This window comes from Myripristis murdjan, chromosome 21 (genome assembly GCF_902150065.1).
Source record: "Myripristis murdjan chromosome 21, fMyrMur1.1, whole genome shotgun sequence".
Classification (NCBI taxonomy): Eukaryota; Metazoa; Chordata; class Actinopteri; order Holocentriformes; family Holocentridae; genus Myripristis; species Myripristis murdjan.
In genome coordinates, this window is record NC_044000.1 from 25,920,101 (window position 1) to 25,939,009 (window position 18,909).

An 18,909-nucleotide genomic window follows, 5' to 3' on the forward strand; every position below is an offset into this window, starting at 1 on the left:
CCGCACAAATTACAACAGGTCAGACAGAGCGGTGAAGACTTTACTCAAATTATCTACTTTGAAATGAAAAAGTAATCCTTTTCTTAACCAATGTCAATTTGTTATTAAAGGAAATTATAGAATTTCAGCATATCACTGTGATTTGAGTAAGGTAATCCCACTTATTTAAACTTTGAACAGACTTAGATGACAACACACAAGACAGAAGAACCTAACAGAAGAACCAAACGGTCAGCTTGTGACTGAGTAAAATACATTAGAATCATTAATATACCTTTCTTAGGGGACTCTTCTTTGGGAGGAACAACAACGGTTTCTGGCTTCTTGGCTGCTTTTGGAAACTCTGGTACTTTTTCTTCCACGGGAACTTAAAAGAGGACCATTTAAGTTCATTTTAAGTCTTACATGTATGTAAATAAGTTGAAGAGTATTGTTACAGATGAACAAAACCTACACTCTAACGAGTGCACAACAGCAAAAAGACAACTATGACAAGTCAGCAATTGACAAACAACAACAGTGTTCAGCCCCATCACTAACAACACAACTCTGTGCACCAGAGGTTAGATGTTAGACATTATCACACAAAACTGACCCACACATTAGAGAGGCCAGAGATGTCAGTTCAAGATTTTAGGTTTTTATGGGAAGGGTTTGGTGGGAACAGGGAGCATTGACAGCCTGCTGAGCTTCAATGGTCCAGTACCTTGAGCTGCCACAGGTTTCTTTACAGGTGTCACTTCCTCTCTGTCCACTTTCTGTTGTGCTGTAGTTGGTGACTGAGGTGTAACCACCTCCTTTTTTGTTGGTGCTTCTGGCACTTTTAACATGCGAGAACATGCCATTCGTCAGATATTTGAATATATAAGACTAGGAGAAACATAGACAAGCTATACAATCATGCAGCTTCTATGAATTTGGATGGGCTCCATGTTAGAAAAGACACACAAGTAAAACAACTGAGCAACATATTACGAATATGGCTAGTCCTGTTAGTTGTAAAGGAGAGTTAAAAAACAACAAAAAATAAGACAAACTTGATCAAACAGAGATTGTCCTTAGCGACAAAAGTGGGGAATATATTAAAAGCCACCAGATTTCCAAATATTTAAGAGTTAAGGAGTTTGCTAGCGCAAACAACAAAACCAAAAAAAAAAATCACAATAATCATCAATAGCTTAGTCACACAAGCAGTCAGATATAAATCACTAAGGATGAGTTCTAGATGGAAGGCAGCATTAAGAAGATTAAGAAAAACTCCACAGCTGTCTCTCTGGTGAGGGATGCCAGATACCTTTCTTTGGTGCTGGTGTTGGCTCTGGCTTCACTTTTGTTGGTTCTGGTTTCGAGACCGCAGGCTCTGGTATTTTTACTTCAGGCTCTGCTTTTTTCTTCACTGTTTCTGGAAGCTTCTGTTCAGCTTTTGGAACAGTGGGTTCTGGTTTGGGGATGGCAGGCTCTGGTTTCAACACAGCAGGCTCAGGTTTGGGAACCTCTGGTTTGGCTTTCTTTAGTCCTGCTTCTGGTTTTTGGACCTCTGGTTCTGGTTTGACTACTGCTTTTTTAGGCTTGATCTGTTCCAGCTCTGCCTTTGGAGCCTCTTCAGGTACTTAAAGTAACATGTACATTGATTTAGTTATTTGCAGAGAAAGCACGTTTATACAGGTGCTCACAAATGAAAAGATTCGCTTCCATGTTAGAAGCTACACAAACACAGTAAAGCCATACAAACACTCAGGACAAGATAAACATATAAACTAGTAATACAGTTAGATAATAAACATGTGCTGCTACTTCAGGATTTAAAGAACTCAACAAAAGACAAAGCAAACACGTCCAAACTAGAGAGGAAATACCTTTGGATGGTGGAGTCACTGGCTTCTTCATTGGCACTGGCTTTTCTTCCGGCACTGGCTCTGCTTTGGGAGCCGCTTTGGGTTCAGGTTCTGCCTTGGGAGCCGCTTTGGGTTCAGGTTCTGCTTTGGGAGCCGCTTTGGCCTGAGGCTTGGGTTCAGGTTCAGCTTTAGGTTTGGGTTTGGGTTCGGGTTCAGGCTTAGCTGCAGGTGCCACTTTAGGCTCTGCTGGCACCTGAGGCTTGCGCTCATCTTCAGGTAACAGAGACGGTGGTATTAGCTAAAAGCTTATCAAGATTGTCAAAGTTATAAAGAAGCTTTGAAAACAGGAGATTAAGCCCAACACTACAAACAACAGACTGGGATAAGATTTGACCAGAGAAGTTTAAAAGAAAGTAGGAAACATATTACAGATATGGAGACACACTGCACAGAACAACACAAATCCAAAATTACAGAAGACTAGAGCTGGCATAACATTATGACATATACAGAAGACATCATCAAGAGGTGAGAAGAGAAGGGACATGGCTATCAAAAGAGATAAGATGGCATTGAGAAAGTCGGGTAAGACATGGCACAACAAGATGAATAGCATCAAGTACCTTTCTTTGGCACTTCTGTCTTCTCTGTGGGCGGAGAGGGAGCAGCGGCAGGCTTGGCAGCGGGCTTCTTTGCCTCCTCTGGTTCTTATAAGACATATTTAAAGTTAACAATCACATCAAGACAGAGTACAAAATTTGTTATACCCATCAATAAAGTACACAAGACAACACATATAAAAAGATACAGAACTACAAAACTGACGTGCAGTGGATGTACAAAAGTCAAATCACATCCTAATAAGATTAAGACATCAAAATAGACATCAACCATGAAAAAGAAAGATCAACGTCAGTCATAGTTTATTATAAAGAGAGCTCTACCTTTGGGAGCAGGAGGTTCCTTCTTCTCTGGGACAGTAACTGCAGAAACCTTCTCCTCTACTGGCTTTTTGGCTTCTGGTACTTTAAAATTTCAGTAAAGTTCAGTGAATTTGTCCTTTCTCAGAGCTGATTAACACACTGCCAGTTAAATGACTGTAACTTTTGGCAAGATAAAACATTAGACTGTGAAGATAGATCAAGTTAACGTGTGTACTATAAAACACAAGACAACATTTACATACACTGTACAGTTTTTAAAGGAGTAAATAACAAACTGGCAAGTCGTTATAACTGAGTATTAATGCTCTGAATGACACCAGATACAAACAAATGAATAAATTATTGGACACATGAACACCAGAGACATGTTGGTACCTTTAGGCGGTGAGGGCTCCTTCACAGCTGGCGTAGGCTTCTCCTCAGGCTTCTTCAGAGCTTCAGGAACTTAAAAGACACTTACTGTGTTAGCTTTGTGTGGCTTCAGCAAAGAGAGACGTTGCACATTTGCACATAAAGCAAGGAAGCACAACAGAAGACGACGGACAACAGGGACGGACAGTAAGCAGCTGCGCCTGTTACAGAGAGTCTCACACTAAAACATAAAGGAACAGTAAATGTTAACACAAACCAACAATACGTAATAAGAGCTTCAGGATTCACTTGCGGTGTTAGTAATCTCACTGGTTAGGTTAAAAGAGAAGTTGTGCATGGAAGCACAAGAAACGTATACAACAACAGCCAGACAAAAAGCAACAACAGCAGTTACTGCAATCACAATATGGACAGCAAAATTATTAAAATATAGATATAAACAGTTATTTTATAAACAAAGACCAAGAAAAAGTGCTGGCCATGTCCAGACAACTATGGCACAAGGACAACTAAAGACACCAGAGGGTGTTTTTAGTTTCACCAGATGGTGAAGATTTTAGTGGACGAGCTTATTGGTGTCTTTGCTGGGACAATGTGCAAAGCCGGGTTGGACAGGCAGCACTCCAGTACCTTTGGTTGGGACTTCCTCCCTCATGGCTATTTTCACTGTCTCCACTGTCTCCTCGACGGGAACTCTGGCAACTGCTGAGACAACAAGAAACACCCAAGTTCATCACCACAGTCGGCAAATGCCAGGAAACACAGAGGAACCGAGCGAAGTTACAACCAACGACAAACAAAATCATCACTGAGGAAATGAGACAGATCTGTACACAGACACACGAAAACAGATGTTGAACTAACAAAACACACACATTCAGAGAGAGCCAAGGTAATGTCAAGATACCGTACGTTTCAAAGAGTGGCTCAAACACACACACACACACACACACACACACAAACACACACATACACAGAGGTAGTAACAGACAAACAAATGAACAGGACTCTGTTGCTGGAAGTGTTACAACTACTCCAAAACCTTCCTAAGGATTATAAGATGCAGGTTCTACAGGTGCAGAGATGATACCTTTAGTGATGGCCACCTGCTGTGTTACTGTCTCCTCTGTCCAGCTTTGATACTCAACTGAGGGGAATGATAACCACAAGAGTGACAGAAGACGACAACGTGATGAGCCGGTGAACAGTGACGGAGACACACTGTCATTTCACATGTGGACGGCTGGTATCCTGTCACTCTGGTTATTATCATGTCCATCGGTTCACCGAAACCACCAAGTGACAAGATTACCACGTCAGAATGTGAAATGACGACATGACAAACAGGTAGTTAGACAGTGTGCACACTGATGGAGAGATGGAAGATGGGATGGGAAAAGGAGGGATGTTAGGAAGATGGTGTAAAAACCAACGTCCACCTGCCTCACATGGTGGGCACGTGGACAGGAAGATGGAAAAAAACAAAAGTGAACTGTGTGCAGTTAAATGATTTGGTTAACGGCATGTATGTGTATATTTTTAATCCACATCATGTCTTCTTATGAACAATATTATGATGGATGTGAGAGGCAGATTTGGGCAAACTTGAGCTTTGCTGGATTTTGGGAAACAAATGAAGCATTTTTTCCATTTCTTTACAAATCTGAATCTTACTTTTTTTTTTTTTTTTTTTTTTTTGCCAATATCTGCTTGGAGGATTGATGGTGATGGAGAATATTAAGCTTGAGTGACAAAGCAGAAATATAAGACATACCTCTCTGCTCCACCTCCACCTCCTCTTCATAGTGATAGGAATACTCAGTGGATTCTTGTGAAGACAAAACGGTATGGGTGTCCATTATTAAAAAACTGATAAGTTCTTCTGTTTGGTGTTAAATGGTTAGTTTAGCCATCACTGAGTTAAGGGATTGTAGCAGGAGAAGACCACACATTAAAAGGTGAATTATGGTATTGTGGTCAAATGTTTCTCGCCATAACTGGCAGATTGACATAATGTATAAAAATATAACAATAGTAGGATGAATTAGTTTACCCTGGCTGCAGGAAATAATGTGGATGAGGGAAGTTAACAGATGTAAATTTAAAAAAATATAAAAGCATGTACCTCTATGTTCCATCTCTTCTTCATAGTGATAGAACTCGGAAGATTCTTTAAAAGACAAAAGATATGTTGGCTCAGAGCGACAGATGTTACGCTTACAGGCTATAAACGGTCAATGCACGTTCAATCTGCACATTTCAAATAATGAGCTGCGATTAAACTGCTTAAGCAAGAGACCCGAGTCTAAATTCAAAGGCCAGAAAACAGCATCCACCCTGTATTTAACGGTTTATTTAACTATTTTGTACCTGTGGGATTTGATGACAATTCATCTGTGCAATATCCCTGTTCATCCTGTTTAAATATTGTGTTCATAGGTATACTTTTTACATATTCTCAGTTTCTTTTTTCTGAATGTGTTGTTTTAGGATTAATACACATATTTCTATATAATGCACACAATGCACATACTTTTTTCTGATATTTTTATATTTCTTACAATTTCACTTATGTTTATGATATATTCCTCTGATGATAATTTGAGCAGCTGCAACTGACCCAATTTTCCCTCAAGGATCAATAAAGTGTCTCTGATTCTGATTCTAAAAGATTGGGCAAGTATTTAAATTTTGCAAGAAATCCACTTTGAGTTTGATTAATTGATTTCACAGTGAACTACGGGATCCTGGTCTTACCTTTGATTGCAACAGATGAAGGCACTTCAGGCCTCTGTACTGAGGAGTCTGGGATATCTACAGAATATGAAATTGGGTTTATGTGTAAGGGACAATCTGTTACGGATTATGAGCTACTGGTATATAGATGAAGACATTAAGTTTTGATATCGACTGCACATAGACACAAATTAAAACAAAAACATTATGTTAGTAGAACACTTTGATGTTATTTATTCAAAGAGGTGCTCTGTAAAAGTGGCGGATTTAAATCTTTTGAGGGGGCTAGAAAAAAGAAATACTCACCAAAGGGTACCATTGCTAGTTCAATTTCTGTGAAAAGGGGGGAACAGTGAATACTTTGTTAAAAACTAAACAGACAAAATCCTGAACAGAGGCATGAAAGGTGGCGCCTGACTACGAAACTGTACCTTTGCCAGACAAATAAAGCTCAGCTGTGCTCTTAGCCTCGCCTCTGGGCTCCAACCTCACAATCACCGAGTACACGCCTAAATGGGATTAGTAATGAAGACGTTTTAACACGCAGTCATAAAACACTCAGGGGCAAAAAATCCAGAGGAAAGGTTGACACTTGGGGATCGACGGCGCTCTACACACCTTCGTCTTCAGTGGTCACATTTCTTATAACCATGAAATGTCTTCGTCCCTCGCTTCTGAAGTTGTACTTAGGGCTCTCTTTCAGTTCCCACGTGTCTTTGTACCAAGACACGATAGCGTTGTCGAAGGAAACCTCACACTCAAAGGTGGCCGACTGGCGCTCGTTGACTTCGATGTTGTGGATGCGTTTGGTGAAATGAATTTGTTCAGCTAAAACAGATAAACATGTGAATGGTAAATGTGTTGCCACTTTGCAACTGGAATGTATGAAAAATTAATCTGAACGTAGTTTTCATTTACAAAACAATCCAAATGAGTGGCGGGGTTAGGATGGGATGTGTTTCGAAGTAAGTGAGACAGTTATGATGACTGGAATTTTTGGGGGGTTGATGGATTTAAGTCAAGACGAGATATGTAAGAAGGCAAAGAATGAAAATGATGGCGGTAAAGTTTGCAAGATCACCCAGGCGAGGAGAGGCGTAAAGAAGGTTAAGACAGAGAAGGACAAGTCCAGGAAGAAAGAGTGGGTGAAAAAAAAAATCAATATCTTCAACATTAGTCTCACAATTTGAAGAGGTTAGTAGAAAGGCAGAACATCGACCACTTCTAGAAGGTTGTAGGACGCGTTCCAGGTACAAACCTTCCACCCAGAGATCCGCGGAGGACTCCAGGTTCTCGTATCTGCAGGTGTATCTGCCCTGGTCTTCGGGCTTCAGGTCTCTAATCAGAAGCTTCTGAACCTTGTGTTTCACCTCAGACGTGTACCTGCCCTTCATCTCTAACTGCTTGCCATTTTTAAACCACTGTGCCTGTACATTTGGGATGGACAACTGACAAGTCAGTGTGCACGAGTGGCCTTCCTTACCCGATGTGTCCTGCAGATGCTTCTCCACCTCCGCTTCTGAAAGACACAAACAACAGAGAGCATCTGTTAGAGGGGGTCTCTGTGGCTGCAGGCAAAAGGCTTTATCCCTTTCTTTTTGTCTCCCAATTAGGTTTTCTAGAAATTTCTGCTAGTTTACGTTGTTTAAGGTTGGTGTTGCTGGTGAAGATGGAGTTCAGGTTTATTTAGAGCCCCATAAACAAAGACAGCAGGGAGAAAGAAACCCTCCCTGGCCAGTCTGGTGAGCAATATGTGATGAGCAGGGAGGCAAACCAACTGTACCTTATCAATAACAGCCAACAAGTAAAAGCTGTAATTGAATGCTAACAGTGTCTTTAAATACGACTTGTATCACAAAACGAAATGAATGTAGTGTGTATCAGTGGTTCTCAACTGGTGGGCTGTGGTCCAGAAGTGGACCGCGGGCATGTGTCTGAAGAAAATAAATAATAAATTGGTGATGGAAAAAGTCAATTCACGCAGTGTTTGTGTATGTTCTGTGAGACAAGACTGACAAAAAACAAGAAGCATTTCCACTGGACAAGGAGCGATTTGTTATTAGCTTTGTTTTGGATAAAGGGGATTTCTTCTAGGTTTTAAAGAGTTATCAGGGTATTGCACTAAAACATTGTGGATTACAGCACTTTTCATTCTGCAAAATTAACCTGAGCAGCTCAGGACGCTGACAACCATGACTGCATATAAAGATGGAGTTTTAGTTTCTGAGGGACGTCAGTGAAACCAGTGCAGTACTGACCCATGACGGTGAGCTTGGCGCTGGAGATGTGGGGCCCACAGACCACACGGTAGTTGCCCTGGTCTCTGGGCTGGCAGTCCTTGATCTTCAGCACGTGGCAGTCGCCAGCGATGCTGATGTCGTACTTGTCGCTGCTGTCCAGCTTCTGCGTGCCCTTGTACCAGGACAGGGTGATCTCTGGGTAGTTGATCTTGATCTCACACTCAAACACGGCGTCCTTGTCGGTGAAGGTGCACTGATCAGAGATGTCATTCATCACAGTGACAGGCTACAGAAACGAGGAGACCACATGGGTATTCTGGAAATGAACTGAACTCATTTCTAAAACACAACTGATCAAGAAAATTGTGACAGTAAAGGACAACCATTACAGAAACAGAAATACTGATATTTCCATCAAGGACCACTGTGGTCCTTAATGGAAAGATTACAAATGAACAACAACTGCACATACAACATACATACAACTGCAGTTAAATACCAATAATAACACAGTGATGTCCTCAGCTCTGATTCATCAGTTAAATTGGGGTTGGCAACCTTTTTTAGACAACAAGCCAGATAAAAATTTTCTTGTTAATCGGTGTGTTATATCGACATCAGCAATAACTTTAATTATGACACCACATGAAAATGAAAATTTCCAACAGGTCTGCAGTTTTATTCCATTCATACAGGCAGTACAGCCCGTTGGATGGATTCTGTCTCTTCTGGCTAATTTGTTCATAGGCTTCATGTGTTTTGTCTCAGAGCGGTTTAACAGATGCTGTATTGTAGCTTGTTCTGCATGAAGCTGGACGGCGCATGTTAACAGTACACAGATTCAAACCTCGGTGCGCTCCATTCTCTTCTGCAGGTCGGCCACCAGTCGGGCCATGTCCTCATCAGACTCTCTGTCTCCACGCTCTATTTCCTGCAACGACAAAACTCCAGAGTTCAACACCACATTTACAGAGACACCACACTGCATCACACAACGTGCAAGCTACTTCCGGAAAGGTTTACCGGTCTTCCACTTTCTTCAGCTTTCTCTTTCTTGAGCTGCTCGATGGCCTGCAGCAGGCCTCTGTAGTCGGTGATGCCGTACATTCGGGCATATTTCTCGTACTCTTTGGGGTCCACGTTCCTCAACAACTCAACAATATCAATGTCCTTCTCTTCCTGTGGACTCTTCTGCTTGGATGGGGTCCTGAGGGAAGGCAGAGGGACACATTAAATGGTGTTGGTGCAAGATATTAACTTTTTTTTTTTTTAGAGGATAAACCCCTTGAAATGATTCATCTCGTTGTCAAAGGGGTCTTTCAAAATCAGCCAGTAACATAGATTGGCTTTGCGAGAGGTCAGGCTTAGAGGAGTAAAGCACAGTGTCATCAGCTTATAATAGAATCTGAGAGTCAGAACTGATGTGTGGGGAGATCATTAATGAAGATGGAAAACAGCAACAGCCGAGATGAAAGATACATCTTTCATCTCGGCCCTGCTGTCTTTATGGTGAATTCAGAGGGTTTTTTGTGCAAATAGACAACACACTGGCGGCGCTGACTGTACTGTCTGAAGAGCAGGTGATGAGAGAAAATACCAGAACGAAATCTATGAAACATATTGAAAACCTTCCCAAGACAAGAAGCACATGAACTCACTTCTTCAGTTTAGCTCGGAGGTCTCCCTCTAACCCTGCAGACTCTTTCTTTTCCTCAACGCGCATGTCAGCGCTACATTCAATTTCTCCGTGCTTGTTGGAGGCAACACATCTGTACTGGCCAGAGTCAGACTTGGTCACTTCTTTGATCTCCAGCTTGGCCTCCTGTCCCTTCTGCTCGATGGAAATACGACCACCATGTGTGATCTGCCTCCATTTGCCCTTCATCCATTTCACACTGGGAATAGGATCACCTCCGACCTTGGCGATGAAGGTGGCGGTGCCCTCTGCAAAGACAAGCAGAATTATTCAGAATATTTACTCTGCATGTAACAACAATCTAACAGCAACATGAGCTTGATAAATTGCATTAAATCAGAACATAAGAACTGAGCTGGTTGTAGATGCCACCGAAACATTACACAGGAATTAAACCCCAAAACCCAAATACTCATGAAGCGTGACCCCTAGTGGTGAAAAGCAGGATGCCTGGTCTTTGGTGGCAGATAATGTCATTTCCTGTTGTTCTATATGGCTGGTGACATCACCTGCCTCCAAAGACCAGGCATCCTGCTTTTCACCACTAGAGGTCAGGCTTCCCAGAGATTTAATTACTGTTTTGAATGCAGATGCCACTTCATCTTAACTGAACTGGAATGACAGAGGCAACTGGGATGGCAGAAGAAGCATTCATAAACCTAACCCTAACCCATTCATTTCAACAGGTAAATCTAAGGCCTCTGATGATCACATGAAAAAAACTCCCACATCAGTGTACTAAACTGTTTGTGCCAGGGATCAATCAGTTATTGGGTGCGGTTGATTAATGGGGTCAATATTCAGAATTTGGCAATAATCATTATATATTTAGCGTTAGTCATACTTGCATTGAGGACAATTCATTTTAGTTTAATAATTTAAATACTTGTGAAAAGAAACCCGATCAGCAGCACTGATCTGATGTTTTCATCACAAGCCACCACACTGTACAACAAATCACATCTGTCTGACAGAGACAACTATAGTCCTGTTTTAACGCTCCACTACTCAGCACCTTAACTGCTTATTTATTAATTATATTATTACATCTTAGTTTAATATACATCACACTGTTTTTATCCATTGGAACCATCAGTATATTTCATATCTCATATTGATGGATGTATATATTTTTACTGTAGTCTTTATTGTATATATTTATTGTATATATTTCTGCATTTATTTTATTCTATTTTATTTTATTTTATTTTATTTTATGTTTCTATTCTATTAATGCTGCTGTAACATAAGAATTTCCCAGTTTGGGATCAATAAAGTGTATCTATCTATCTATCTATCTATCTATCTATCTATCTATCTATCTATCTATCTCTATCTATCTATAATTTTAACAATCATAAATATAGTTTTCTCTCATTTTTTTAATTTTTGAGGTGCTTTTTGCTCATGTTTTGTTTTTTTTGTTTTTTTTTTTTACAAATGTTATAGTAATTTTTTGCATTTTCTTTTTTTATGAATACAATAATGTTAATTAAATAACGGTTAATTCAAAGCAAGGTTTGTGTTCTAATATTGTAAATTATGACACTGCAATTTTCAAATTCACTGCAAATGAATATCAGCCCTACATGTCAGTCCTTTTTTCATGTGTGTGAGGTGCTGAACAAATTGGTGGCAACACATTTCCTCGTTAAAGGACAATAGTGTATCCAATGATCTGTATGGGTATCGTTATGGGTGGATCCCTGGCGTGGACTCACTCTCAGTGGCGTGGGCCGTCTTGGGTTCCTCAATGAAGAACAGGTTGTCCAGTTTCTTGGCTGGAGCAGCTGCAGGAGCCTCAGCGGGAGCCGGAGCAGCTCCTGGTTTCTCTGCAGCACAACAGAACTACCATCACAACACTGTCCACGCAAACACACACAACAAACGCCTTTCATGTTTCTCATTTTTTTGGTTGATTAATGTCTATACACAGAAAAATTATGGCTGTAAAATGGTTCTTTAAAAGACTGTGCGGTTGCATGGAGAACCATCAACTACCAAAGAACCACTTTAATTGGTGGATGGTTCCTCATTTGAAAAAAAAAAACAAACATTTGAAAAGGGTTCCCCACTGAACCAATTGTCTCCATCAATCTGTATTTCAAAAAATATATTTATTTAAAGAACTTTTTTCTGATTGCTCAAAGAACTTTTCCAATTGGTTTTTGAAGCACATTTTGGGATTCTGTAAGGAACAATTTAAAGAAATGGCTCTCTTAAGAACGGTGAACTCTGAAAGGTTCTTTCTCTCTCTCAGTTGACACCTTTATTATTTATTTAAGAAAATGTCTGCTATTCTCAATGTACCTTATCTTTTCTGTCTTCTTTGAGGTAACCACCAAGGGTTTTTTAAGATCCTCTGAATCATTAAAGGAACTCTGCTCTGAAAGGTTGGTTCTGGTAGTGGAACCAAAAGAGGTTCTCATATGGCATCACTCTTCAGAACCACTCTAGGTCCCAGCTGGCACCTTAATTTGTCCGTGTGTAGTTTGCATCGAGCAGATGTGGAGAAGCGTGATAACGTATGTAAATATGGTTTGTCCTGAACTGAGTGTTCTGCCAAAATCAGGCTGAGGAATAAAAGTCACATTTGTCTGGAACATATTTCACAATAAGAAGCGTACAGACGGTGGTTTGTTTATGTGCAGTTAAGTGTTTAAATCGGGTAAAACTGAAAGGAAAACTGTAACCCTACAACACAAAACAAATTAGAGTTTTTGTCTTCCTGTAAAACTAAATTATTAAATCCAGTAAAAAGGAAAATGAACATTGTGTCCATATTATCAGTAATGTTGCCCCGCCCTCTCACTTTTATTCTGCTGTCTTTAAGATGGAGAGGCGGAGTCAGAGCGTTTTCATATCGGCCATCATGTCAATCAAAATTACAATACTGGTTACTGAGATAAACTTAATATTGGCCCTGCTAACTGGCTGATCCCGAGTCAGGACTGAAACCTTCTCGTCAAAGAGTGGAAGTGAAGCTTGCTGCTGCTTGGCCTCCACACATCAGTTTACTGCAATGGAAAGATATGTGATTTTGGCGTGAAAACATCAAAGTACGGCTTCATGTTTCTACTGAACCTTTCACGGTGACTTTGGCCTTGCAGAATTCACTGCCGGCATCGTTGGTGGCCTTGCAGAGGTAATCTCCTGCATCGTGTCTGGAGGCCTGGGTAATCTCCAGGCAGGCGGTACCGTCGGAGAAGCTGATCCTGGTGCTGCCACCGGAGCTCAGATCCTTCCTGTCCTTCATCCACTGGATCTTCAGAGGGGGAGAACCACAGACGTGGCATTTCAGGCTCAGCTTCTCCCCCTCCTCGACATTCACTGGTTTGAGAGGAACATCAAAGACTGGAGGTTTCTTGGACTCTGGAGTAAAAGAAATCAAAGTTTCAGTTAAGGACACTTCATACAGAAAGGTGGCCAAATAACATTTACTGGGTATGTATTTGGAAAATTTGTTAACATGGATAAGACAGCGGGATGTGCTGTGTTGTCTTTAAAAACCTTTTAAAAAGATATTCCCATTACAAGAACCATACCAGTCTTATTCTGACTCCTGGTTAACAAACCAGAGCAGTTTTTCAGATGTTTTTTTTTTTTTTGTAATATGAGCAGGACTGAATTCTAATGGCGTTTTTCCACTAGTACGTACTCAGCTCGACTCGGCTTGCCTCGGTTTTGGTGGTTTTCCATTACAATTGAGTACCACCTCGCTGTCGGTGGAGTCGTCATAGCAAGGCAGCCACACCGCCAAGCACAGGAAAGTCTCCACCTCTTCATTTGACCACGGTACCGGTTTGCTTACCATTTTCCGACTTTGACGATGATCAATGTGCATGGTCGCTGTTGCCGTTTTCTTTTAAAAATGCTGGGTTTGGTTTTCGTGAAGGAGTCGCTCTCATGTGTTGTTGCTCCCTGTCCAATCAGTGACCTGCACGGTGTTTACGTCACATTTCAGCTCGACTCAGCTTGACTCAGCTTGCTTGGAACCCCGGCCGAGTAGGTACTAAAATAGTACCTGGTACCAGGTACTACCACATAATGGAAAAGCTTACAAACCGAGTAGAGTTGAGCCGAGTCGAGCCGAGTAGGTACTATTGGAAAAGTGCCATAAGATACCAAAGTATATTGCAACTGATATTTGTGACAGACAGATACGATCATGGCTGCTGACAGGAAGTAAAACAGGAGTGATGCGGTCCTTTAACCCTGTGCTGCATTTTATTGTGGCACTTCAATTCATACATTTTCATGTAAAGTTTTCTAGCTCTGTGCTTCTCTATAAAACTTCTTCTAAGGTCCCGTTGTGTTGGAGTCAGGTTCACACCGACCAAACTGTCTTGGTCAGAACAGACTTGGTCCATAAGCAGGGGGTGTGTGTGCTGGCAGGACACACACCTCTACAACACTTCCAGCCTCATCATCTGAACTGAAGCAGCTGCCTCCATTAGTCATTAGCACTGACACTTGCATACGTTTGCCTCGCGCAAATATGTAAGATTAAATGATTTTCCTAAAGAAAAAAATATACAAGTTTTCTGTCTCATTTGTTTAATTTGGCTCTCTATCTGTGTTAGGACTTGTATTAAAATCTGATCACATTTTAGGCCACATTTATGCAGAAATAGGGAAAACTCTAAAGGGTTCGCAATCTTTCAGGCACCAGTGTATTTGTGCTGTAATGTGTGTGGCACAGTGTTGTAAACTGAACCCACCTGCAATGCCCACTGAGAAGTCGCAGGAGGCTTTGCCGGCTTCGTTTGTGGCCTGGCAGGAGTACCTGCCGCTGTCAGACACCTGGCTGCTCTTGATGCACAGCACAGCCACATTGCTCTTAAAGCTAATGTCATATTTGTCAGAGCTGTAGATCTCTGTGTTGTCCTTGTACCACGCCACTGCAATGGGCTGGGAGCCAGAGACACGACCCTCAATCTTCACCAGTTTGCCCTCGGTGTCCTCAATATTCTCAGAGGGCTTTTTGGTGAATACCGGAGGGTTTTTGCGCTCTGAAGGTGGAAGGAGAAGAAAGAAAGGTATGGTAAGGAGGGGAAATAAAGGCCATGGCATAAAGAACGCCTACAATGAGGCTTGAGTGAAGCAGCATTATCACCAGTTTCAGAAGACAGGGCCAAAACAACCCTGATGACATTAAAGTGGCCCAGGTCAAATACCTTTCACAGTGATATCTGAGGAACAAGAGTCCTTCCCCATGTCATTAGAAGCATGGCAAAAGTATCTCCCCGTGTCGGCTTTATCTGCCTTCAGAATGGTCAGGTGGGGGGTGTTATCCACACAGCTCATCTTATAATTTCCCCCAGAGCGGATATCTTTATGGTCTTTGGACCATGTGACTTTAATGGGGGCAGACCCAGTCATGTGACACTCCAGCTCAATGCTGTCGCCCACTGTCACTTCCTTTGGTGACAACTTCCTGTCAAAGACGGGCGCATATCTCGGTTCTGCAGGGTCCATAAAAGAGTGGGAGGAAGATAGAACAAGAACAACAAACAAGCCTTTAAATGTAAATATATTTTCACAGATAGGCATAACATAGCCTTATATTGTCGGAAAGAAGATGACAAGATCAGAAACCGACCACAACATAAATTATTAAGATAAATGAAAGTATCTGTGTCAATGATAATAAACCAAAAGGCAACATAACTATATTTTAATTAACCATGTTGAAATAAATCAAAACATTTGTTACATAACCCTCTTAAGCTGTTATCATTCTTACACCAAAAGTGCTATTTGAGAAATGTCATTATAAAACTAACTCTATAATGCCATTTTTCCATTTACACAACTCTCTACACATCATATGAGCTCAGATAAACCTCTTGCAGTATGATCCAGATCCCCCAGACAGACCTTGAAGAGTGAGCTTGGCTCTGCAGGAAGCCGTGCCGACACTGTTGGTGGCAACGCAGGTGTATTCCCCAGAGTGCCTCATCTCACTGTGGCTGATCTCCAGGACGGCCGTGTTGTCGTCGTACAGCATGGAGAATTCGCTTCCGTGCCTCAGAGGTTCTCCGTCCTTCATCCAGGACACCTCGATGGGGGAGGAGCCCGCCACGCGGCACTCAAACCTGACCGGCTGGCCCTCGGTCTGCTGGAGACTGGTAATTTTCTTAGGGAAGGACGGTGGCGTTTTAGCCTCTGGAACAGGAAGCATTTGTAAGTGAATGACTTTAGTGGAAGACTGAACCAGCTAGCACCACACTGCGAAAAAACATCCATCAAGTCATTTAGTCTCAAAGCCAGTGCTCAAGTCTTGTTTTGTTTTGTTTTGTTTTCAAACAAGGTGCAAAATCTAGAGTTTTACCTTGATTAGCAATGATTTCTTTCCAGCCAAAATAGTTTTCAGCCTGTTCCCTTAAAGTCTTCATCTTTCAGCCTCATCTTCACTGTTCAAATATTGTTTTTATTCAAACAAGGTAAAAAAAAAAATCTGCCAGTGGGATGAGATAATTCCACTGTTTTCCAATGCATGTTCTTGAATCAAGTGTCATTTTTTTCATCCTAGTGGCTGACCTGCCTTATTCCTCCTTGTTTAAATATATTTATACTTTTTCCCAGAAAAAAAAAACTGAAAAAGTGTAGCTGCATTGGGAACACATGGGATTACTTTATCCCACTAGCAGATTTGTTTTACTTTGGAGAAAAAGGTTTTTAAGAGCTAGTATGACTCTAAATGACTTTACTATAGATGGATTTTTTTTTATAGCATTTCATATACTTTGAAAACAAATAACAAAATGAGCATTTACAGACTAAATGAAAGAGGTTTCTTGTCTGTTGATTGCACCTTTCAGTAATACAGTCGATAAGAATGAATTACTATCATAAACTGTGTAAATGTGATTAGAGGCAGATTAGCAGTGTTTGGAGATGGCATGAAGGAGTGGTTATTATGAAGAAAAAGGAAGACTATTACACAAGACAGAATCAGACAGTGAAGTCTGGACACTTAGAAGATCACCTTGGACATTGAGCTTGCAGGTGGAGGAGGCAGAGCCAATACGGTTCTCTGCCTTGCAGGTGTATTCTCCAATGTCAGCCTTGGTGGCTTTACTTAGCTTCAGGCAGGCAACACCTTTTGTGTACTCTAACTTGCAGGTGGGGCTGGACCTCACTTTGCCATCGGCCTTGAACCAAGACACCTTGATTTCAGGTGTCCCGGCCACCTGGCATTTCAAACACACCGCGTCTCCTGCTGTCACCTCCATGGGCTCCAAAGTCTCAACAAAATAGGGCGGTTCTACAGTGATGGATATGAACCATTCAGACAAACCAATCATATAAACATCAAGTATACACAATTCATGCAGCACAAACCAAATAAAGACATAGTGGTTCATTCGTTATCAGACAAAAGAAGGTGAACTAACCTAGGATGGAGACAGTTGCCTCACATGTGTCTTTTCCAGCATCGTTGGACACTTCACAAGAGTATTTTCCACCAGCCTCTTTGTCATCCGTGCTCAGACACTCCAAGATACAGGAGCTTTCAGTTGTGGTGATGTTGTACTTATAAGAGGCAAAGATCTGCTGGCCATCTTTGTACCAGTTCACTGTGATCTTAGGGCTTCCGGTGTACGAGCACTCTAGTATCAACACTTTACCTTTCTCAACCGATATGTCCTTCAGTTTCTTGGAGAAGCATGCAGGCTCTGGGTGACACAACAGAAGACATCAGTTCGTTGACATAACAAAGGGAAAACTAGTTGAGGAAAGGCGCATGCAGAGGAAACATTAAATTAATAACTACAGTGTGAGATTGTGAGAAATTGCTCCATATAAACAAACCTTTGACTGTCAGGTTAACTGGGCTGCTTTCCTTTCCTGCATCGTTAATGATCTGGCATGTGTACTCTCCAGCGTGCGATTTGTCCACACTGAAAAGCTCCAAAATAGCTTTGTTATCCTTCAAGGCAATTTCACAGCCCTGTCCAGGCACAATCTCCTTGGTTCCTCTGAACCACTTCAATTTGAGAGGGGCAGTGCCCTTCACCATGGCTGAGAATGTCACATTACTGCCTGGCATCGCCTCCACAGGCTGAGGCGGCACCACAAATGATGGCGGTTCTGGATGTAAACAGAAATTAGGAACTTTGAACATGGTGGAATTTGACAGCGAACACCTTGCATATCTTTTTCATGAGACAAGTGCGTAGGAGAGGGATAAGTGGATCAAAACTTACAAAAAGGCTCCTGCACACTGTCTAACCTGATGATACATGATACATTTATTGACCAGTTTACAGTTTAGCAGAGATTTGCGGTGGCTGCCACCAGCGATAATCAAATTTCATGGTCGTTTGAAATGACATCTGGTTTATATGTGAATCATCATCGTCCTGGCGGTCGTTGCGCTGTGTGTTGAGACGCAGCTTATTTGAACTTTGACCCCATCACTCCCTCAGTTGTCATGGTAACAGCACAGTGCTTCCAACGTCTCCATAATTTTGACTTCATATGACAGCAAATTCATAGTAATGGAAGATCAGATATTAGCAAATTTAATATCTAAGGGATATTGAACAAACTCCACATTGTGCCTTTAAAGCGCTTTATGCACACCTAAAAGTTATCCCACGTATACCACGGTCATTTACCAACAACACAAAGGACAGAAGAGGAAACAATATAAGAAAAACTCCACTGGTGTGTTTTCCTTCCCAGTGGTTAGTTTATCAAGTCGATAACTCAGCTGTGCATTTTGGTGTTGTTAAGGGTTACACGTTGGATAGCAGGTGACCTTATAACTGTGGTTACACTTGAGCTGAACTATGTGTGCAATACATGGTTTTTACACACACCTGCCAGCCAATCAGAAAAGAGTATTCACCCAAAACCCCAAAAATGGTTTAAGTAAAACTATTAATTATTGTGTTATTGTGTCACTGCCTATATGATTACAAGCAAATGATTGGACTTCGGCGATACACTCTGTGATCGTTGGTATATTCAGTACACGTGAGTGATGATGGATCGTTGGCAACACTGTAGCGATATCTACAGTCTATATAGACTACAAACTGGCCTTATTTAAATAAAGTTAGACAGTGTGCAGA

At 41.4% G+C, this 18,909-nt stretch overlaps 1 protein-coding gene across 1 annotated transcript in view; it reads right to left on the reverse strand.

Moving 5' to 3' along the window:
* Positions 1-18,909, reverse strand: part of LOC115380245 (titin-like) — a 228,925-nt gene that overhangs the window by 147,464 nt on the left and 62,552 nt on the right. Inside the window, 14 exon segments of the mRNA XM_030081336.1 lie at positions 275-367; positions 1,295-1,609; positions 1,857-2,105; positions 2,459-2,542; positions 2,780-2,854; positions 6,319-6,396; positions 6,506-6,715; positions 8,146-8,413; positions 8,975-9,058; positions 9,151-9,334; positions 9,786-10,071; positions 11,545-11,655; positions 12,908-13,195; positions 14,545-14,835. Of these exon segments, the coding sequence (XP_029937196.1) occupies positions 275-367; positions 1,295-1,609; positions 1,857-2,105; positions 2,459-2,542; positions 2,780-2,854; positions 6,319-6,396; positions 6,506-6,715; positions 8,146-8,413; positions 8,975-9,058; positions 9,151-9,334; positions 9,786-10,071; positions 11,545-11,655; positions 12,908-13,195; positions 14,545-14,835 (2,616 nt within the window).